Here is a 24772-nt window from a genome sequence, read left to right on the forward strand (position 1 = left end):
GGTCAAAATATGTTGGAATTAAGTTTACAGTTGTCTTGTCTATGTTATTTTCCAGTTTGTGTATAAGGTATGTCGACTTAAAAAAAAATGCACAATGTGAGTGTTGTGAGTTAAGTTTTATTTGGGAAAAAATGAGTGTAGCCCGGGAGACAACACCTCAGATTTTGGAGGAATTGCTCCAAAGAGGCAGGGGGGAAGGTCAGTATATATGTGATTTTGGTTAAGGAGGAATACATGCAACCAGACACATATTTTTCCAGAAAGCTTCTGCTAGTCTTGTGAAGCTTTCTGCCTGTCATGAGGATCATTCATCACCATGCAGGATTTTAGTGCTTTTTAAAATATGAGTAGATACAAGAATTGGGCTCATAAAATCGGCTCCTGAAAACATCTAACTATCTGAAGACCTGTCCTGCCAGTTTTTCCCTGAGTAGGGTGCCTCATTTCTGTTCACCCTGAACTCTTTTTGAGGGGGGCAGGTATTGAAAATCAGCAGCTGCAGTAGCACATGATTTAATCCTTGTAGAGGTGGATGGCAAGTGCCAGTGGCAAATGCCAATTTGTAGTTGATAGGTACTAGTTATTGGAAAGAAGAGAGAAGTCTTAATTGACTATCAGATATCTAAGTTATTTAGATACAATTTTATCTGAGTAGTGATTCATAGTACTCTAAATTAGAAAGAGACTATAAATAAACTCAGTATTTTGAGAGTTTATTTAAAATTGTCCTTTAATTTTTTATTATTATAAGCAATTAACCAGTATACTTTATTTTACTAGCAAAAGTAAAATTGTTTTTACTTTAAAATGTTTGATACCAAACCTCAAGTTTTTGTCTTTTAAAAGCCTTTAGATTAATACATATGCTATTAATTTAAAATTGTTTTAGTTTGCAGGTTCATAATTAAGAATGTCAGGAATTATAACCAAGTTAATGTCAAAATAAAATGCAATTCATATTAAATGTTGTCAGAGAATTATAGCAGTTAAAGACTATACATAGAATATTTTAATGGAAAAATTTTATTGGTCCTTATGATTTTACAGTATTGTATAAGTTTTATAATAACCAGTTTTTGAGATTCCAAGTGTTTGGTTTGTAATACATTTCAAGTGAAATCCCATATTTACATTTTATGTATGTGTTGCTTGATACTGTTCTTGAAAAGTTTAGCTATATGGACTTCAAGTGCAAAAATCCAAATTCTGCATAGATTTGGATGTGTCCTTACTTTCCAGTTTTGTATTCTGCGATAACTACACAATCACCACATAAATAAAACACAGAAAAATATGTTTTTAAAAGTAAAATTTTTTAAAAGTCTTAAGATTTACCACTTTTCTTTTGAGATTTTAAATTGTTACATTAAATAAGGAACTTACCAAAGAAATATTAAAATTACCTAGTTTTCTTACAGTCCTACTTTTTATTACCCTTTGAAGTAAAGATTTCTCATATTAAAGCTTCCAAATTTGAGGGTATACATCTTTTAAAAATTGTAGCTCCTTTCCTTTTTTTTAACCAAAAAGCTGGAGTTTTTAGTTTAGTTTTTCTTTTTATTCAGCTTAGAAGCTATTGGTTCTTTGATCAAGATCTAGGGTGACATTTTTTTTTCTTTTTTTTTGTTGTTTATTTTTTTTAAATTTAATTTTATTTTTAAACCTTACAATATTGTATTAGTTTTGCCAAATATCAAAATGAATCCACCACAGGTATACCCGCGTTCCCCATCCTGAACCCTCCACCCTCCTCCCTCCCATACCCTCCCTCTGGGTCATCCCAGTGCACCAGCCCCAAGCATCCAGTACCGTGCATCGAACCTGGACTGGCGACTCATTTCATACATGATATTATACATGTTACAATGCTATTCTTAACACTTTAGTCTCAAAGGAACTAAGTAGGAATCTTTCTAATAAGCTTTTTAATGTTAGCATTAGTGTCATTGCTTTTTATTGTTATTTTTGGCATGTAGTCATCTCACACGCTAGTAAAGTAATGCTCAAAATTCTCCAGGCCAGGCTTCAGCAATACGTGAACCATGAACTTCCAGATGTTCAAGCTGGTTTTAGAAAAGGCAGAGGAACCAGAGATCAAATTGCCAGCATCCGCTGGACCATCGAAAAAGCAAGAGAGTTTCAGAAAAACATCTATTTCTGCTTTATTGACTATGCCAAAGCCTTTGACTGTGTAGATCACAATAAACTGTGGACAATTCTGAAAGAGATGGGAATAGCAGACCACCTGACCTGCCTCTTGAGAAACCTATATGCAGGTCAGGAAGCAACAGTTAGAACTGGACATGAAACAACAGACTGGTTCCAAATAGGGAAAGGAGTACGTCAAGGCTGTATACTGTCACCCTGTTTATTTAACTTATATGCAGAGTATATCTGGAGAAGGAAATGGCAACCCACTCCAGTGTTCTTGCCTGGAGAATCTCAGGGACGGGGGAGCCTGGTGGGCTGCCGTCTATGGAGTCACACAGAGTCGGACACAACTGAAGTGACTTAGCAGCAGCAGCAGCAGAGTACATCATGAGAAACACTGGGCTGGAAGAAGCACAAGCTGGAATCAAGATTTCCGGGAGAAATATCAATAACCTCAGATATGCAGATGATACTACCCTTATGGCAGAAAGTGAAGAGGAACTAAATAGCCTCTTGAGGTTAAAGAGGAGTTAAAGAGGAGAGTGGAAAAAGTTGGCTTAAAGCTCAACATTCAGAAAACGAAGATCATGGCATCTGGTCCCATCACTTCATGGGAAATAGATGGGAAAACAGTGGAAACAGTGTCAGACTTTATTTTTCTGGGCTCCAAAATCACTGCAGATGGTGATTGCAGCCATGAAATTAAAAGACGCTTACTCCTTGGAAGGAAAGTTATGACCAACCTAGATAGCATATTAAAAAGCAGAGACATTACTTTGCCAACAAAGGTCCATCTAGTTAAGGCTATGGTTTTTCCAGTGGTCATGTATGGATGTGAGAGTTGGACTGTGAAGAAAGCTGAACACCGAAGAGTTGATGCTTTTGAACTGTGGTATTGGAGAAGACTCTTGGGAGTCCCTTGGACTGCAAGGAGATCCAACCAGTCCATTCTAAAGGAGATGGGTCCTGGGTGTTCTTTGGAAGGAATGATACTAAGGCTGAAACTCCAGTACTTTGGCCACCTCGTGGGAAGAGTTGACTCATTGGAAAAGACTCTGATGCTGGGAGGGATTGGGGGCAGGAGGAGAAGGGGACGACAGAGGATGAGATGGCTGGATGGCATCACCGACTCGATGGACGTGAGTCTGGGTGAACTCCGGGAGTTGGTGATGGACAGGGAGGCCTGGCATGCAGCAGTTCATGGGGTGGCAAAGAGTTGAACACGACTGAACTGACTGAACTGAGTCACTTTTTAGTTGCATAGAAACTCATGCCCCACCCCACTTTTTAGTGTAAGTTTTCTGGAAAAAATTTTTAGTTAGAACAGTTAATGTACTTTGCTGCTGCTGCTAAGTTGCTTCAGTTGTGTCCGACTCCTAGTGACCCGATGGACTGCAGCCCACCAGGCTCCTCCGTCCATGGAATTTTCAAGGCAAGAGTACTGGAGTGGGGTGCCATTGCCTTCTCCATAATGTACTTTAGTTTTACTAATTAGGAAAATCTCTCCAGAAACAGATAAAGGTATAACTGTTGAGGTTTTTACAAAACAATACATTTATATATTTCCATTCTTTTAAATGGATATTGTGAAAGAAATTATTTTTACACCTATTACGAATTGAAGTTTTTATTTATGCAGTTTTATATTAGCTTCCTCATGCTTTAAAATAGTAAAATTTGGCATATGTTATGGCATAATGATCCACTCCAGTGTTCTTGCCTGGAGAATGCCAGGGACGGGGGATCCTGGTGGGCTGCCGTCTACGGGGTTCCACAGAGTCAGACACGACTGAAGTGACTTAGCAGCAGCAGCAGCAGCAGCAGCATCGCATAATGGCATAATGAAAAGATATAGCATAATGAAACTGATAAATAAAACACTTGGTTTATGCATGACTTCAGTTAGAAAGATGGTAATGATAACCCTGTATGCGAGACAGCAAAAGAGACACAGATGTATAGAACAGTCTTTTGGTCTCTGTGGGGGAGGGAGAGGGTGGGATGATTTGGGAGAATGGCATTGAAATATGTATAATATCATATATGAAACAAATCGCCAGTCCAGGTTCGATGCACGATACTGGATGCTTGGGGCTGGTGCACTGGGACGACCCAGAGGGATGGTACGAGGAGGGAGGAAGGAGGGGGGTTCAGGATGGGGAACACGTGTACACCCGTGGCAGATTCATGTTGATGTATGGCAAAACCAATACAATATTGTAAAGTAACCTCCAATTAAAATAAATAAATTTATATATAAAAATAAATGAAAATAACTTCTATTGATAAAATTAAATTTTATTCTAGCTCTTTTAAAATGATTTTTAAAATCTTTGTGTTAATGTCCAGTAAGTATAATGCAAACCAGTTACCAATATGAGATTTTAAATATATAATATACATAGAATAAGGTGCACAGTCTAATGTATAGTTTAATCAATTTTTATAGTTAATGCTTCTGGGTAACCAATGCATAAACAAAGAAACAAAATATTTCCAGCTAGTTTAGTTTGCAAGTGTTATATTTTAACGTATAGAAATAGTTGAAATCTTACATAGAAATTTATTTTTTATTTTTTAAAATTTATTTTAATTGGAGGCTAATTGCTTTACATTACTGTCGTGGTTTTGTCATACATTGACATGAGTCAGCCATGGGTGTACATGTGTTCCCCATCCTGAACCCCCTCCTACTTCCTTCCCAATCCCATCCCTCTGGGTCATCCCAGTGCACCAGCCCTGAGAACCCTGTCTCATGCATCGAACCTGGACTGGCAATCTGTTTCACATATGATAATATACATGTTTCAATGCTATTCTCTCAAATCATTCCACCCTCGCCTTCTCCCACAGAGTCCAAAAAGACTGTTCTATACACCTGTGTCTCTTTTGCTGTCTTGCATGTAGGGTTATCATTACCATTTTTCTAAATTCCATATATATTGCCAGGAGAAATATCAATAACTTCAGATATCCAGATGACACCACCCTTATGGCAGAAAGTGAAGAGGCACTAAAAAGCCTCTTAATGAAAGTGAAAGAGGAGAGTGAAAAAAGTTGGCTTAAAGCTCAACATTCAGAAAACTAAGATCATGGCATCCAGTCCCATCACTTCATGGCAAATAGATGGGGAAACAGTGGAAACAGAGGCTGACTTTATTTTTCTGGGCTCCAAAATCACTGCAGATGGTGATTGCAGCCATGAAATTAAAAGACACTTGCTCCTTGGAAGGAAAGTTATGACCAACCTAGACAGCATATTAAAAAGCAGAGACATTACTTTGCCAATGAAGGTCCATCTAGTCAAGGCTATGGTTTTTCCAGTGGTCATGTATGGATGTGAGTTGGACTATAAACAAAGCTGAGCTCAGAATTTATGCTTTTGAACTGTGGTGTTGGAGAAGACTCTGGAGAGTCCCTTGGACTGCAAGGAGATCTAACCAGTCCATCTTAAAGGAGATCAGTCCTGGGTGTTCATTGGAGGGACTGATATTGAAGCTGAAACTCCAATACTTTGGCCACCTGATGCAGAGAGCTGACTCATTTGAAAAGACCCTGATGCTGGGAAAGATTGAGGGGCAGGAGGAGAAGGGGACGACAGAAGATGAGATGGTGGGATGGCATCACCGACACAATGGACATGGGTTTGGGTGGACCCTGGGAGTTGGTGATGGACAGGGAGGCCTGGTGTACTGCGGTTCATGAGGTTACAAAGAGTCAGACATGACTGAGCGACTGAACTGCACTGAATTGATACTGTATTGGTGTTTTTCTTTCTGGCTTACTTCACTCTGTATAAAAGGCTCCAGTTTTATCCACCTCATTAGAACTGATTCCAATGTATTCTTTTTAATGGCTGAGTAATATTCCATTGTGTATATGTACCACAGCTTTCTCATCCATTCATCTGCTGATGGACATCTAGGTTGCTTCCATGTCCTGGCTATTATAAACAGTGCTGTGATGAACATTGGGGTACATGTGTCTCTTTCAATTCTGGTTTCCTCAGTGTGTATGCCCAGCAGTGGGATTGCTGGGTCATAAGGCAGTTCTATTTCCAGTTTTTTAAGGAATCTCCACACTGTTCTCCATAGTGGCTGTACTAGTTTGCATTCCCACCAACAGTGTAAGAGGGTTCCCTTTTCTCCACACCCTCTTCAGCATTTATTGCGTGTAGACTTTTGGATAGCAGCCATTCTGACTGGCATGAAATGGTACCTCATTTTGGTTTTGATTTGCATTTCTCTGATAATGAGTGATGTTGAGCATCTTTTCATGTGTTTGTTAGCCATCTGTATGTCTTCTTTGGAGAAATATCTGTTTAGTTCTTTGGCCCATTTTTTGATTGGGTCGTTTATTTTTCTGGAATTGAGCTGCAGGAGTTGCCTGTATATTTTTGAGATTAATTCTTTGTCAGTTGCTTCATTTGCTATTATTTTCTCCCATTCTGAAGGCTGTCTTTTCTCCTTGCTTATAGTTTCCTTCATTGTGCAAAAGCTTTTAAGTTTAATTAGGTCCCATTTGTTTATTTTTGCTTTTATTTCCAATATTCTGGGAGGTGGGTCATAGAGGATCCTGCTGTGATTTATGTCAGAGAGTGTTTTGCCTATGTTTTCCTCTAGGAGTTTTATAGTTTCTGGTCTTACGTTTAGAGCTTTAATCCCTTTTGAGTTTATTTTTGTGTATGGTGTTAGAAGTGTTCTAGTTTCATTCTTTTACAAGTGGTTGACCAGTTTCCCCTGCACCACTTGTTAAAGAGATTGTCTTTTCTCCATTGTATATTCTTGCCTCCTTTGTCAAAGATAAGATGTCCATAGGTGCGTGGATTTATCTCTGGGCTTTCTATTTTGTTCCATTGATCTATATTTCTTTGTGCCAGTACCATAGTGTCTTGATGACTGTATCTTTGTAGTATAACTTGAAGGTTGATTCCTCCAATTCCATTCTTCTTTCTCAAGATTGCTTTGGCTATTTGAGTTTTTTTGTATTTCCATACAAATTGTGAGTGGAATTTGATTCCTCCAATTCCATTCTTCTTTCTCAAGATTGCTTTGGCTATTTGAGTTTTTTTTGTATTTCCATACAAATTGTGAAATTATTTGTTCTAGCTCTGTGAAAAATACTGTTGGTAGCTTAATAGGGATTGCATTGAATCTATAGATTGCTTTGTGTAGTATACTCATTTTCACTATATTGATTTTTCCAGTCCATGCACATGGTATATTTCTCCATCTATTTGTGTCCTCTTTGATTTCTTTCATCAGTGTTTTATAGTTTTCTATATATAGGTCTTTTGCTTCTTTAGGTACATATATTTCTAAGTATTTTATTCTTTTTGTTGCAATGGTGAATGGAATTGTTTTCTTAATTTCTGTTTCTGATTTCTCAGTGTATAGGAATGCAAGGGATTTCTGTGTGTTAATTTTATATCCTGCAACTTTACTATATTCATTGATTAGCTCTAGTAATTTTCTGGTGGAGTCTTTAGGGTTTTCTATGTAGAGGATCATGTCATCTGCAAACAGAGTTTTACTTCTTTTCCAATCTAGGTTCCTTTTATTTCTTTTTATGCTCTGATTGCTGTGGCCAAAAATTCCAAAACTATGTTGAATAGTAGTGGTGAAAGTGGGCACCCTTGTCTTGTTCCTGACTTTGGGGGAAATGCTTACAATTTTTCACCACTGAGGATAATGTTTGCTGTGGGTTTGTCATATATAGCTTTTATTATGTTGAGGTATGTTCCTTCTATTCCTGCTTTCTGGAGGGTTTTTTTTTTTTTTATCATAAATGGATGTTGAATTTTGTCAAAGGCTTTCTCTGTATCTATTGAGATAATCATATGGTTTTTATCTTTCAATTTGTTAATGTGGTGTATTACCTTGATTGATTTGTGAATATTGAAGAATCCTTGCATCCCTGGGATAAAGCCCACTTGGTTATGGTGTATGATCTTTTTAATGTGTTTTTGGATTCTGTTTGCTATAATTTTGTTAAGGATTTTTGCATCTATGTTCATTAGTGATATTGGCCTATAGTTTTCTTTTTTGTGTGGCATCTTTGTCTGGTTTTGGTATTAGGATAATGGTGGCCTCATAGAATGAGTTTGGAAGTTTACCTTCTTCTGCAATTTTCTGGAAGAATTTGAGTAAGATAGGTGTTAGCACTTCTCTAAATTTTTGGTAGAATTCAGCTGTGAAGCCATCTGGACCTGGGCTTTTGTTTGCTGGAAGATTTCTGATTACAGTTTCAATTTCCATGCTTGTGATGGGTCTGTTAAGATTTTCTATTTCTTCCTGGTTCAGTTTTGGAAAGTTGTACTTTTCTAAGAATTTGTCCATTTCTTCCACGTTGCCCATTTTATTGGCATATAGTTGCTGATAGTAGTCTCTTATGATCCTTTGTATTTCTGTTGTCTGTTGTGATCTCTCCATTTACATTTCTAATTTTGTTGATTTGATTCTTCTCCCTTTGTTTCTTGATGAGTCTGGCTAATGGTTTGTCAATTTTATTTATCTTATCAACGAACAGCTTTTGGCTTTGTTAATTTTTGCTATGGTCTCTTTTGTTTCTTTTGCATTTATTTCTGCCCTAATTTTTAAGAATTCCTTCCTTCTACTAACCCTTGGGTTTTTCATTTCTTCCTTTTCTATTTGCTTTAGGTGTAGAGTTAGGTTATTTATTTGACTTTTTCTTGTTTCTTGAAGTAAGCCTGTATTGCAATGAACCTTCCCCTTAGCACTGCTTTTACAGTGTCCCATAGGTTTTGGGTTGTTGTGTTTTCATTTTCATTTGTTACTAAGCATATTTTGATTTCTTTTAAATTTCTTCTGTGATTTGTTGGTTATTCAGCAGCGTGTTGTTCAGCCTCCATATGTTGGAATTTTTAATAGTTTTCCTCCTGTAATTGATAATCTAATCTTACTGCATTGTGGTCAGAAAAGATGCTTGAAATGATTTCAATTTTTTTGAATTTACGAAGGCTAGATTTATGGCCCAGGATGTGGTCTATTCTGAAGAAGGTTCCATGTGCACTTGAGAAAAAGGTGAAATTCATTGTTTTGGGGTGAAATGTACTATAGATATCAATTAGGTCTAACTGGTCTATTGTATCATTTAAAGTTTGTGTTTCCTTGTTAATTTTCTCTTTAGTTGATCTATCCATTGGTATGAGTTGGGTATTAAAGTCTCCCACTATTATTGTGTTATTGTTAATTTCCCCTTTCATACTTGTTAGCATTTGTCTTACATATTGCGGTGCTCCTATGTTGGGTGCATATATATTTATAATTGTTATATCTTCTTCTTGGATTGATCCTCTGATCATGATATAGTGTCCTTCTTTGTCTCTTTTTATAGCCTTTATTTTAAAGTCTGTTTTCTGATATAAGTATTGCTACTCCTGCTTTCTTTTGGTCTCTATTTGTGTGGAATATCTTTTTCCAGCCCTTCACTTTCAGTCTGTATGTGTCCCTTGTTTCGAGGTGGGTCTTTTGTGGATAACATATATAGGGGTCTTGTTTTTGTATCCATTCAGCCAGTCTTTGTCTTTTGGTTGAGCCATTCAACCCATTTACATTTAAGGTAATTATTGATATGTATGATCCCATTGCCATTTACTTTGTGGTCTTGGGTTCGAGTTTATACACCCTTTCTGTGTTTCCTGTCTAGAGAAGATCCTTTAGCATTTGTTGGAGAGCTGGTTTGGTGGTGCTGAATTCTCTCAGCTTTTGCTTGTCTGTAAAGCTTTGATTTCTCCTTCATATTTGAATGAGATCCTTGCTGAGTACAGTAATCTGGGATGTAGGTTTTTCTCTTTCATCACTTTAAGTATGACCTGCCATTCCCTTCTGGCCTGAAGAGTTTCTGTTGAAAGATCAGCCATTATCCTTATGGGAATCCCCTTGTGTGTTATTTGTTGTTTTTCCCTTGCTGCTTTTAATATTTGTTCTTTGTGTTTGATCTTTGTTAATTTGATTAATATGTGTCTTGGGGTGTTTTGCCTTGGGTTTATCCTGTTTGGGACTCTCTGGGTTTCTTGGACTTGGGTGACTATTTCCTTCCCCATTTTAGGGAAGTTTTCAGCTATTATCTCCTCAAGTATTTTCTCATGGTCTTTCTTTTTGTCTTCTTCTTCTGGGACTCATATGATTCGAATGTTGGGGCATTTAACATTGTCCCAGAGGTCTCTGAGGTTGTCCTCATTTCTTTTCATTCTTTTTTCCTCTTTGCTTCTTTTATTTCTACCATCCTGTCTTCTACCTCACTTATCCTATCTTCTGCTTCCATTATTCTACTGTTGGTTCCCTCCAGAGTGTTTTTGATCTCATTTATTGCATTATTCATTATATATTGACTCTTTTTTTATTTCATCTAGGTCCTTGTTAAACATTTCTTGCATCTTCTCAATCCTTGTCTCCAGGCTATTTATCTGTAACTCTATTTTGTTTTCAAGATTTTGGATCATTTTCACTATCGTTATTCTGAATTCTTTTTCAGGTAGATTCCCTATCTCTTCCTCTTTTGTTTGGTTTGGTGGGCATTTATCCTGTTCCTTTACTTGCTGAGTATTTCTCTGCCTTTTCATCTTGTTTATATTGCTGTGTTTGGGGTGGCCTTTCCATATTCTGGCAGTTTGTAGTTCTTCTTTATTGTGGAGGTTCCTCACTGTAGGTGGGGTTGGACATGTGGCTTGTCAAGGTTTCCTGGTTAGAGAAGCTTGTGTCAGTGTTCTGGTGTGTGGAGCTGGATTTCTTCTCTCTGGAGTGCAATGAAGTGTGCAGTAGTGAGTTTTGAGATGTCAGTGGGTTTGGTGTGGCTTTGGGCAGCCTGTATATTGAAGCTCGGGGTTATGTTCCTGTGTTGATGGAGAATTTGCATGGTATGTCTTGCTCTGGAACTTGTTGGCCCTTGGGTGGTGCTTGGTTTCAGTGTAGGTATGGAGGCTTTTGATGAGCTCTTATCAATTAATGTTCCCTGGAGTCAGGAGTTCTCTGGTGTTCTCAGGTTTTGGACTTAAGCCTCCTACCTCTGGTTTTCAGTCTTATTCTTACAGTAGCCTCAAGACTTCTCCATCTCCTTTAGAAGACAATGGGCTGCCTTTCTGGGTGCCTGATGTCTTCTGCCAGCATTCAGAAGTTGTTTTGTGGAATTTGCTCAGCGTTCAAATGTTCTTTCGATGAATTTGTAGGGGAGAAAGTGGTCTCCCCGTCCCATTTCTCCACCATCTTAGGACCGCCTCCTAAAGTGTTTTCAAATAACCAATATTTTTAAGTCTATGAGATAAAGGGCAGATTTAGTATCTTAATTTTATAGTTAAGTAAATATTCAGAGAAATTTAGTAGGTAGTAATTTAATAGTAGAGAAATTTAGTAGTAGAGAAATAAGGTCATGATGCTAGAAAGTGGTAGAACCAGAACCAGAATGAAAGATATTTTTTCACTGCACTAGGTCACAAGTTAATTTTCCTTAGTATTTTCCTTCAGAAAAACCTCTAGATTCAGGACAATGCATTTTATAAATATTTGCTTTTGTTTAGTCACCAGGTCGGGTTCGACTTTGCTACCCCATGGACTGCAGCACACTAGGCTCCTCGGTCCTACACTGTCTCCTGGAATTTGCTCAAACTCATGACAATTGAGTTAGTGATGCGTTTCAACTGTCTCATCCTCTGTCATCCTCTTCTCCTCCTACCCTCAATCTTTCCCAGCATCAGGGTCTTTCCCATTGCGTCAGCTGTTTGCATCAGGTGGTCTAGGTATTGGAGCTTCAGCTTTAGCATCAGTCCTTCCAATAAACACTCAGAGTTGATTTTCTTTAGGATTGATGACTAGTTTGATCTCCCTGCAGTCCAAGGGACTCTCAAGAGTCTTCTCCAGCACCACAATTTGAAAACATCAATTCTTCACCACTCAGCCTGCTTTATGGTCCAACTCTCACATCCATCCATGACTACTGGGAAAACTATAGCTTTGACTAGATGGACCTTTGTCTACAAAGTGAGGTCTTTGATTTTTAATATACTGTCTAGATTTTTCTTAGCTTGCCTTCCAAGAAACAAGTATCTTTTAATTTCATGGTGCAGTCACCATGCAGTGATTTCATCCCCAAGAAATTAAAATCTGTTAGTGCTTCCACTTCCCCCTTCTATTTGACATAAAGTGATGGGATCTGCAGCTATGATCTTAGGTTTTTGAATGTCAAGTTTCAAGCCAGCTTTTTCACTCTCCTCTTTCACCCTTGTCAAGATACTCTCTAATTCCTCTCTACTTTCTGCCATTAGAGTGATATCATCTACATATATGAAGTTTTTGATATTTCTATGGGCAGTCTTGATTACAGCTTGTGATTCATCCAGTCTGACATTTCACATGATGTATTTTGCATTTAAGTTAGATAAGCAGGATGATAATATACAGCCTTGTCATACTCCTTTCCCAATTTTGAACCAGTCAATTGTTCCGTGTCCAGTTCTAACTGTTTGCTTCTTGACCTACAAACAGGTTTCTCAGGAGTCAGGTAAGGTGGTATGGTATTACTCTTTAAGAATTTTCCACAGTTTGTTGTGATTCACAATGTCAAAGGCTTTACCCTAGTCAGTGAAGCACAGGTAGATTTTTTTTTTGCCTGGAATCCCCTTGCTTTCTCTGATACAATGAATGTTGGCAGTTTGATCTCTTATTCCTCTGCCTTTTCTAAACCCAGAAATTTTCCAGTTATTTCCAGTTGTATATCTGGAAATTCTTGGTTCACATACTGCTCCAGCCTGACTTGAAGAATTTTGAATATAACCTTACTAGCATGTGAAATGAGCACAATTGTATGGTAGTTTGAACATTCTTTGCTATTGCTCTTCTTTGGGGTTGGAATGAAAACTGATCTTTTCCAGTCCTGGGGCCATGGCTCAGTTTTCCAAATTTGCTGGCATATTGAGTGCAGTACTTTAACAGCATCATCTTTTAGGATTTTAAAATAGCTTAGCTGGAATTCCATCACCTCTGCTAGCTTTGTTGGTAGTAATACTTCCTAAGGCCCATTTGACTTCACACTTCAGGATGTCTGGCTCTAGGTGAGTGTCCATACCATTGTGGTTATCTGAGTCATTAAGATTTTTTTTTTTTTGTATAATTCTTCTATGTATTCTTGCCACCTCTTCTTAATCTCTTCTTTTTCTGTTAGATCCTTACCGTTTCTGTCCTTTATTTTGCCCATCCTTGCATGAAATATTCCCTTGATAGCTCCAGTTTTCTTGAAGAGTTCTTTAGTCTTTCCTATTCTGTTGTTTTCCTCTATTTCTTTTCATTGTTCATTGAAAAAGCCCTTGTTATCTCTCCTTGCTATTCTTTGGAACTCTGCATTCAGTTGGATATATCTTTCCCTTTGTCCTTTGCCTTTTGCTTCTCTTCTTTCCTTAGCTATTTGTAAAGGTTCCTCAGACAACCACTTTGCCTTCTTGCATTTCTTTTTCTTTGGAATGATTTTGGTCACTGCCTCCTGTATAATGTTACTAACCTCCATCCATAGTTCTTCTGGCATTCTGTCTACTGGACCTAATTTAATTTATACACATAAGAATATGTAAATAAGTATTTTCTTTTTAAAATATGGCCTTTAATTGTTTACTGTGTTAAATGATTGGGTGTGTGTGCTTAGAGAGTAAAAGTTAAGACCCCTTTAATGTCCAACTTCAGTCCCATTCTCTCTCCTCAGGGGCAAATGCTCACATAAATTTGATAATGATATCCTTCTAATCAGTAAAAAAAAATCTCAATTCCCAGACAAATGTATGATGCTATATCATTTATTCATAAAAAATTATGAGGATAATATACAAATAAATCTACATTCTCTTTCTTTTTTCATGTATCATCAAATGGATCTTGAAGTATGCCAGACTTTTCTAAACATGACATAAAATGCAGAGTCTGCTTTTAGAATCTAGATCTCTAGTAGACATGTCTAGTATCTTTCCACTATCACATTGCCTATTAAACTTCTGATTAAGACTTTTTTAAAATTTAGAAATGTGCTTTCAACTTTGATTAAAATTCCATCTGGTCTAAATTTAACAGATGAGTTAAGAAAGAGAGGAGGAAAAGCATTTGGGGACTACTTTGTGCTTGCTAAAGAGCTGAATAAAAGTGCCTCCTGGGCAGAAAGTTTGTTATTCCATTTTGCCTGCAGAGGGAATGTTCAGTTAGAACTTATTCACTAGTGTTTGGGGAAAAGTAACTTACCTCCTTGAATTAAATCAATTTCTATCCATCAGAGTAGGGGAGTTGAACAGAATTTCAGAGTATATTATTCAGTAATCTTTTCTGTTTTCCACATTGGAAATGAGAAGATGCAACAAAATACCAGTATAAATAGAACTGCCATTTTATTGTAAGAGTTAAGTGTTGATGATTTAAACGAGAAATCAGTAAACTTTTTCTGTAAAGGCCCAGATAGTTTTCTAGGCCATAAAGTCTCTGTTCCAACTATTCAGCTCTACTGAACAGCCAAAAGTAGCCCTATACAATACATAAACAAAGGAGCAAGACTGAGTGGGAAAAAAAAAACCCACTTTATTTATAAAAACATTTGGGTGGATATGACCCACAGGCTGTAGTTAGATCTTTTCTGGGTTGAAAGGAGTGGTGATGGTCTAGTTGCTAAGTTGTATCTGACTGATATACTGATAAATATTTAACAACTGGCTTTTCTGAGAGATGAGTACACCCTGACTTATAGCATTTGCCCATTTACATGGTATAAATACTCTCACCATGGTCGAGTTCAAACTACCTACTTGACATCACTTCAACAGGGAGGTGAAAGAGATAAACAGAGGCATACCATTATATAGGATTTATAATGTACTAGAAGGCAATGGCAACCCACTCCAGTACTCTTGCCTGGAAAACCCCATGGATGGAGGAGCCTGGAGGGCTGCAGTCCATGGAGTCGAGAAGAGTCAGACACGACTGAGTTACTTCACTTTCACTTTCATGCATTGGAGAAGGAAATGGCAACCCACTCCAGTGTTCTTGCCTGGAGAATCCCAGGGATGGGGGAGCCTGGTGGGCTGCTGTCTATGGGGTCGCTCAGAGTTGGACACGACTGAAGCAACTTAGCAGCAGCAGCATAATGTACTAGATACAAATTTTCCAGACAAGAATACTGGAGCAGGTTGCTATTTCCTACTCCAGGGGATCTTCCTGATCCATGGATTGAACCCACATTTCCTACATTGGCAAGCAAATTCTTTACCACTAAGTGACCTGGGAAGCCAACCACTACATAGCATTTATAACATACTAGATATAAATAACCTCAAGAGCATAAATAATAGTAATATGAAATAAAATAATAAGAAAGGATGAGTTTTGAGTATTTATTACCTTGTTTTGAATATATTTACTTAATTGTAAATACAGAATTTAATTTTTAATGTCTGTGTTTACCATCTGGCTCATGATGTTCATTAAAATTTAATAGTTGGCTTTAATGAGCCACTGTGAGTCTACTATAGCACACCCCTGTGTTAGAGAACATAACCAAGAATTTTGTTTTGATAAGCTACCTACTGAATCGTAAGTTATATGGGAGAGTAAAAGCAAAGAGAAATAGAGAATTGTGTTAATATGCAACTTTTACAGTAATCTTGCTCATGTATTTTAATAAGAATCTGAAAAAATAATTTTGTTTACTTAGGTAAGAGTTGACTGTGTCAGGTGCTTTATTTCTTGGTCCTTTATCTCAACTTTTAAGTGATAGCACGTGAAGTAAACTTAGGCGAGTAGATACTGTCAATATGTCATATATAATAATAAATGTTACTTTTTCTTTTTTCCTTAAGGAGTAACTGTGACGCCTGATGAAGAACAAAACTTGAATCATTACGTACAAGTTTTACAGAACCTAATACTAAGTGTTCCCACTAAGGAGCCAGGTCGTCAGAAAAAATCAAAGTCTCCAAATAATGCTAATTTCATAGGACCGAGAGTATCAAGAGTTAAGGAGCTAAAATATACACATGATGTAGGTCCAGGTGACAATGATGTTTTAATCAATCCTGTCAGTGAAGAAACTACAACTTTCCCTACTAGGGGCTTCACACTGGAAATAGACAAGAAAAAACGTACTAAAAGCACAGCATTCTGGTCGATTAAACCAAGTAATGTTTCTGTTGTTTTACATGCAAAAGAACCTTTTATTGAGAAAGACGAGCCAGAGCCAGAGCCAGAGCCAGAGCCAGAGCCAGAGCCAGAGCCAGTTGAACATCGCACTGGGGCACCAACGCAAGTGCCAAGTGTTACTGAACCAAGTCAAGATGTCACCTCTTTAAGTGGGAGCACTGACTTGGGTACCGCCACGGAAGAAGAAGATGTTCCTCAGCTCTCAGGTGACAATGAAATGGATTATCTTGAATCACATGACATGTATAATGAAGACGTTTTGAAAAGAATTGCAGATATTAATTCACAGTTGCATCATGTCCCTCTTCCTGAGAGCTACAAGCCAGAATATAGAGCGGACATTCGAGCTTCTAAAGAACACCTAAAACGAAGCCTTGCTCTAGCCATAGCAGCAGAACATAAATTAGAAAAAATGTATAAATCCCAGATGTTACCACAAGGACGAAGCAGTGGTGGAGTTTATGACATTATAACTGTTATTAACATGCTGTATAGTTCTAGATATAAATTATCTGAATATTTAGATATAAAATATGTTCCATTAGAGATGAGAGGAAAAGCTACTGTAGTAGTCCATACATTGAAAAGAATACTATGTGTTGGTCATGGAGAAGAAACTCACAACCTCCTTAAGCAGTTATTAAATAATAATATAAGAATTTTACACATACTTGATACTCATGACAAAGATGATTCAAGCTAACTGCATTCATTCATGGGAGAAATATGCATACTAGTGATTCAAAAATTGTATGAAAATATTTTCTATTGTAGTTCACTGTGTTAACATCTTTATATGTCACATGTTATGAAAAATTTTCATATGCACTGAAACCTAGCAATTTAAAATAAAATTTTGGTTCAGGAGTTTGTATTTTCTCTCATTAATTTTAAAAGTTATGAATATCTAATCTTTAAAGTGTTTAAGCTTTGATTTTACTTGATAGGTTAGTAAATTCTCCCGTTTTATAAGACTTAAGAGACTGTGCAGTCCACTATATATGTAGTAGTGGTAGTGGTAGTCGCTCAGTCGTGTCCAACTCTTTGCAACCCCTTGCGCTGTAGCCCACCAGGTATCTGTCCATGGGATTCTCCAGGCATGAAAACTGGAGTGGGTTGCCATTCCCTTCTCCAGAGTAGCTGGTTTTAAATAATTGCATATAAATGTAAAATTTTAGGATATGTTATCTTATTACTCTTTTAGAGGATCTGAGTATTCTATCCAAATAACATAATTGGAGCTTGTATCAAAACTTTTATCTGAATATATATGTGCCACCTTTGAAAGGTAGATGATATATTAAGATACATCCCTATTCCTTTGTTGTTAAATACTTCTGGAGTATCAGTAAAGGACTGTAACCTGGATTTGTAATGAGATCATTCTCACTTATTTTCTCTTTTTGTTCGTTTATACACATATACATGGAAGCCTTCCAAATTTTGTATTTGGGAGTATGAGTAACATGGTCTTCCCTGGTGGCTCAATGGTAAAGAATCCAACCAGCAGTTCAGGAGTTTCAGGAGATGCAGTTCCGATCCCTGGGTCAGGAAGATCCCCTGGAGGAGGGCATGGCAATCCACTCAAGTATTCTTGCCTGGAGAATTCCATGGACAGAGGAGTCCGGCAGGCTGTATAGTTCATAGAGTTGCACAGAGTCAGACACAGCTGAAGTGACTTCACATGCACACACACATGACTAACACCATTAAGGTTAACTGTAATTTTGTAATTATGGTACAGGTAATTCTGTTTCACGATTTGTGGTGGTTTTGTCATTAAGTCATGTCTGACTCTTGTGACCTCGTGGATTGTAGCCTGCTAGGTTCCTCTGTCCATGGGATTCTCCAGACAAGAATACTGGAGTGGGTTGCCATTTCCTTCTCCAGGTGATTTTCCTGACCCAAGAACCGAACCCAGGTCTCCTGCATTGCAGGAAGATTCTTTACCGACTGATCAGGCCAGTCATTTATAGTTTAATAAACATTTATTGACCTTGTGCAGGACAAAATGCTAGATTTTGGGAATGCAATAGTAGGGTTTAGTTCCTTCTCTCTTTGAAATTATAGCATCAAAGAGACATAACTTCAACAGTTTTAAACTTCAATTTTGATAAGTTGTTACAAAAGTTTGAGAAATTTGACCTCATCAAGACCAAAAATAATGGGAAAGCTACCCGGAGAAAGTAGCATTTAAAGTGAGATCTGTAGGATAAGGTTGTATGTAAGGAAGAGGGCATTCCAGGTAGAGGGAAGAGCACGTGTAAATGCTGTGAGGTGAGAATGAGGAATGGCAAGTTCAAGAAGCAGCCGGAGTATAGAAAGGTAGGGGAGAGTTAAATAAATGAAATAAAAGAAAAAGAAAGGTAGGGGAGAGCACCTCCAGATGGAGCTGGTAAGGTACACAGGACTGGACTAGATCTTGCAAATCCTCAAATTGCACATTGAATAATTTTAGCCTTCATCTGATAGTTAAGTGTGAAGTTGTCAGTAGATTCTAAGCAAAGGCTAGATATGATCAAATTTGTGTTCTTAAAAAACCCCAGTCTGGCTACAGTTTTGACAGTAGGCAGAAGTAGAAGTGTACTGTGCACAGGTCAAATTTAGCTTGGACTAGATGGGAGGAAGTGACAGTTAAGAGGTAGAATCAACAGGATTTGGTGATTGAATGGATACGGTGACTGAGGGAGTAGCAGGGATCAAAAATAACTCCCACACAGGTAGCTGTATTATAAAAAGGAGTATAAAAGTTTTGTTTCAAAACACTTTTACTGTTTACTACTGTTGCTTATTTTATTTTATAAAATCATTGATTTATTTATTACTCTGGACTATGCTGGCTTTTCGTTGCTGGGTGAAGGCTTTCTCGAGTAGTGACTGGCCGGGACTACTCTCGTTGCAGGGCACGAGCTTCTCGTTGCAGTGGCTTCTCTTGCTGTGGAGGACAGACTCCGGAGTGGGTTTCAGTAGTTGCAGCATGTGGGCTTAGTAGTCGTGGTGTGTGAGCCCTGGAGTGCAAGGGCTTTGTTTCTCCATGGCCTGTGGGGTCTGCCTGGACCAGGGATTGAACCTGTGTCCTCTGCACTGGCAGGTGATTTCTTTACCAGTGGACCACCACGGAAGTCCACTGCCACTTATTTTTTAAAAATAATTTTGCTATGGAAAATTTTAAACGTGCAAAAGTAAACAGATTAATAAACCCATGTACCCAGCATCTAGTTTCAACAGTTATCTACTAATGACCAATTTTATTTCACCTAACCCCCTTTTCTCTTTCCTATTTTTGTGTTGGATTAAGTACTAGGTACTTTTTCATTTTATTTGTAAATATGATAGTGTGAAGCTCTATTAGCTTAAAAAAAAAAAAAAAACACTACCAAAAATGCCACACATAAAAGTTTAATAATTCTTTAAATCATCAAATCTAGTCAATGTTCAAATTTCTGATTGTGGAATAATTTTAAAATTTTATCAGCCTGGACTTTGGTGGCACAGTGGATAAGAATCCGCCTGCCAATGCAGGGAACATGGATTTGATCCTTGGTCCGGGAAAATCCCACATGCCCCCGAGCAACTAAGCCTGTGTGCCCCAACTGCTGAGCCCCTGCTGTAGTGCCCATGAGCTGCACCTACTGGGCCTGTGTGCCCCAGCTACTAAAGCAAAGCCCGCGTGCCTTAGAGCCCCGTGCCGCAGCTGTTGAGCCTGTGTGCTGCGCTAGTGAAACCTGCGTGCCCAGAGCCCATTGGCAGCAAGAGAAGCCGGCACAGTGAGAAGTCCAGCACGACAACCAGAGAGTAGCCCCTGCTTGTCACAAATAGAGAACCCCTGTGCAAAGCAACAAAGATCAAGCGCAGCCAAAAATAAATAATAAATAAAATTATAATAAAAAATTTAGTTTGAATGAGACTAAATAGATCCAAATAACATTTACATATTGAGGTTAGTTTATTTAAATCTCGTTTAATCTATACCTCTTCTTTTTCCCCTTTTTGAAATTTGTCAAAGAAATTGGTCATTGGACCTATGGTTTTACACAGCATGGATTTTGCTGATTATATCACCCCATAGTACCATTTAGTATGGTTTTGGTAAGTTGGTAGTTAGATTTAGAGAGGCTTTGTCAGACTCAGGTGGATTGTTTTGTTTTTTGTCAAGATGTGCTGTCAATCTGGTATGTCTGTTTTTATATTGTTAGCAGCCTTTGATGATTATTACATGGGTAGATTAATTGATCAGGTGTTAAAAAAGGGGATGTCATTCCTTCCTTTATTAGCTGAGATATGTCTTATAAAGAGAAAGTGCCTCCCATATGTTGTTTGAGTCCCCAGTGGTCCAGTGTGTTGGAAAGGCATTGCGTGCTTGAATCTTCCTCTATGTTTAATAATTTTCAGAACAGCTAGTTCATAGAATCCTCCAATGGGACCAGTTTTTAAAAATCAGATCTTTATTCTGTTAGAGCACTCGTAGGCATGCAAAAAAATTTAAAAGGAATACAAAGTTCGTATGTACCTTGCTCTCCTCCCCCAAAATCTCCCCTGTTATTTATAGCTTATGTTAGTTTGGTACATTTGTTACAACTGATGAACCACTGTTGATACATTATTATTACTGAAGTCCATAGTACCTTAAGCTTCACTCTTTGTGTTGTACATTCTTTCAGTTTTGCCAAATGTAAAATGCCATGTATTCACCATTACAATATCATACACAATGGTTTCACTATCTTAAAAAATGCCTTGTGCATCACCTACTCATCTCTCCTTCTCCCAACCTTCCATCTGTTGTTCGGTAGCATTGGAGAAGGAAATGGCAACCCACTCCAGTGTTCTTGCCTGGAGAATCCCAGGGACAGGGGAGCCTGATGGGCTGCCGTCTATGGGGTTGCACAGAGTCGGACACGACTGAAGTGACTCAGCGGCAGCGGCAGCAGCTAGGTCGTGTCTGACTCTTAGCAACACTATGGACTACAGCATGCCAGACTCCTCTGTCCTTCACTATTCCAGAGTTTGCTCAGATTCATGTGGGTGATACTATCTGACTATCTCATCCTCTGCCTCCCTCTTCTCCTTTTGCCTTCAATCTTTCCCAGCTTCAGGGTCTTTTTCAATGAGTCGGCTCTTCGCATCAAGTGGCCAAAATATTGGAGCTTAGCATTGGTCCTTCCAATGAATATTCATGGTTGATTTCCTTTAGGATTGAGTAATCTGATCTCCTTGCAGTCCAAGGGACTCTCAAGAGTCTTCTTCAGCACCACAATTTGAAAGCATCAATTCTTGAGTGTTCAACTTTCTCTGTGGTCCAGCTCTCACATCCCTACATGACTACATAGCTTTGACTACACGGACCTTTGCTGGCAAAGTGATATCTCTGATCCAGCCCATGGAAGTACTGGTATCTTTACTGTATATTTTAGCCTCTTCCAGAATATCATATAATTAGAATCATATAGTACATAACCATTTCAGATTGGCTTTTTTCACTTAGCAATATGCATTTAAGTCCCCTCCACGTCTTTGTGGCTTGACAGCTCATTTCTTCCAGTACTGTATAGTATTCCATTGTACGGATGTACCACAGTTTATCCATTCACCTATTGAAGGGATATCTTGGCTGTTTCCAAGATGTGGCAGTTATGAATAAAGCTGCTCACTGTTTATAATAGCCAGGACATGGAAGCAACCTAGATGTCCATCAGCAGATGAATGGATAAGAAAGCTGTGGTACATACACACAATGGAGTATTACTCAGCCATTAAAAAGAATACATTTGAATCAGTTTTAATGAGGTGGATGAAACTGGAGCCTATTATACAGAGTGAAGTGAGCCAGAAGGAAAAACACCAATACAGTATACTAACGCATGTATATGGAATTTAGAAAGATGGTAACGATAACCCTGTATACGAGACAGCAAAAGAGACACTGATGTATAGAACAGTCTTATGGATTCTGTGGGAGAGGGAGAGGGTGGGAAGATTTGGGAGAATGGCATTGAAACATGTGAAACGTCATGTATGAAACGAGATGCCAGTCCAGGTTCAATGCACGATGCTGGATGCTTGGGGCTGGTGCACTGGGACGACCCAGAGGGATGGTGTGGGGAGGGAGGAGGGAGGAGGGTTCAGGATGGGGAACACATGTATACTAATTAAATAATTTTCTATTAAAGAAAAAAAAAGAAAAAAACATGAATAAAGCTGCTGTAAACATCCGTGTGCATGTTTTTGTCTAGACATGCACTTTCAGTTGTGCCAGTTTTTTCACACCTTTGAAAGTGAGATACTTGATCAAACTTTTACATTTGTCCAATCTGATAAGTGAAAAAAAATGCCAGCTAGTAATTATTATAATGTATATTTCTTAGTTATGAGTTGAACATTTTTTCATATTTATATTTTATCTGTGGAAATAGTCTGTTCATGTCTATTTCTCTATGGTTTGCTCTTTCTTAGTGATGCATACAACCTTTTATATAATAAGGAAAATAGAATTTTGTGTCATAGTTTTACAAATATTTTTTCAGGTGTATTGTTTGTATTTTGATTTTTCCATGTAGAAATTTAAAACACTTATAAAACCAATTTATACATTTTTTTCTTTGAGAGTCTTTATGCTTTGTGTCTTGCCCTTCCCACTCTGAGATTTGGAATATCAAAAGTAGAAACAAAAAAATGTAACTCTGTAAACCCGTGACCCAAAGAGAATCACTTAGTGATAAATTAGTATGTTTTTTACTTAATATATCTTGAACATTTTCTTGTCAGTAAGTGTTCTTAAAAGCATAATTTTTAGATAATTCCATTGTATGTATGTACTATATGTAAATTGTAAAATCATTCCCAATTGTTAAACATGGGCTTGTTTCCAAGTTTTTCTATTGCAAACAAAGCTGGGGTGAGCATTACTGGTTGTACATCTTTGACATTTTTATTTTTCTTCAGATGGATTCTTGAATTTGGGTTACTAGGTCAAAATTTAGAAACGTTTTTTACAGTTAACACTAGCAAATGTACGTACTCCAAGGAATATACAAGAGCAATTTTTCATGCAACTTAGTCATCTTTGGATATATTTTTTTAATTTAGGGTTTTTTTTTGCCAATTTCATAGAAAGACGATTATACCTTATTAAAGTTTTAATTTGTATTCCTTTGAATGCTGATAAAATTTTTTTTCCAAATTCTAATAGCAATTTTATTTTTTTTTAATTATATATACACATCTATTTCCCTATCATTCTGGAAGAATTTTACTATTTTAATTATTAATTTACTAAAGCTTTTAAAAAAGATTTTTACTAAAACTTCTAAAAATGTTTATTTTAAAGCTTTTTGTAAAATGATTTTGTTATCCTATGCCGTATATGCTTGCTACAGATATTTTCCCCAGTTTATTACTTCTCTTTTTTTTTAACTGCAATTTTTAGTTTGAGATACTTGTATATTCACAGTAGTTGTAAGAAATAGTGCAGAGAAATTCTGTACAGCCTACACCAGTTCCCGCAATGGTAAGATCTTACAAAATTATAGTAAAATATCATAACCAGTATATTAACATTGGTACAGTCGATATACAGAACATTTCTATCAGCACAAAGATCCTTCATGTTGGCTTTTTTATAGCCACACTTTTCTCCAGCCCCCAGTCCTTCATTAACCCCTGACACAATGATTGTGTTCTACATTTCTATAATTTTGTCTTTTAAGAATTTTGTATAAGTGGAATTGTGTAATTGTAAATGTTTGACATTGCCTAATTTCACTAAGCACAATTATCTGTAGACTCACCCCAGTTGCTGTATCAATACCTCCCTCCTTTTCATTACTGGGTAGTATTTCACGAAACAGGTGTACCAGGGTTTAACCATTCCACCCATTCTAGGACATGGGAGTTATTCCCAGTTTTTGGCTATCACAAATAAAGCTGTATAAGAATTCTTATATAGCTTTCTATGTAAACATAAGTCTTAATTTCTCTGGGATAAATACTCAGGAGTGCAATAACTAGATTGTATGGAAACTGTGTGTTTAGTTTTCAAAGAAACTGTCTTAACTCTTTTCCATAGAGGTCATACCATCTAACATTCCCACCAGGAATATGTAAATGATTGTTATGATTGTTTCTCTTTATCCTTGTCAGCATTGGTGCTGTTATCCTTTTTTTTTTAAAGAAATTCTAATGTGTATGTATTGTAGATTATGGTGGGTTTAATTTGCATTTTCATAATGGTTATTCATAGTATTCGTGTGCCTATCTGCCATCACTATGTTCTCTTTGGTGAAATGTCACTTCGTGTATTTTGTCTTCTCATTGGATTCTTTCTTATTTCCTTTTCCTTTTGTTTCCCTGTTGAATTTTGAGAGCTCTTTATGCATACCAGTTGCTAGTCTTTTGTTACATATGTGGTTTGCAAATACTTTGTCCCCATCTGTAGCTTGTCGTTT

At 37.4% G+C, this 24772-nt stretch overlaps 1 protein-coding gene across 1 annotated transcript in view; it reads left to right on the forward strand.

Moving 5' to 3' along the window:
• Positions 1–17195, forward strand: part of SPESP1 (sperm equatorial segment protein 1) — a 27298-nt gene extending 10103 nt beyond the window's left edge. Inside the window, exon 2 of the mRNA XM_027553067.1 lies at positions 15989–17195. Coding sequence (XP_027408868.1) covers positions 15989–17031 — 1043 coding nt within the window. The 3' untranslated portion in view covers positions 17032–17195. The remainder of the gene's footprint in view (positions 1–15988) is intronic.
• Positions 17196–24772: the final 7577 nt, after the last annotated feature.

This window comes from Bos indicus x Bos taurus, chromosome 10 (assembly GCF_003369695.1).
Source record: "Bos indicus x Bos taurus breed Angus x Brahman F1 hybrid chromosome 10, Bos_hybrid_MaternalHap_v2.0, whole genome shotgun sequence".
Classification (NCBI taxonomy): domain Eukaryota; kingdom Metazoa; phylum Chordata; class Mammalia; order Artiodactyla; family Bovidae; genus Bos; species Bos indicus x Bos taurus.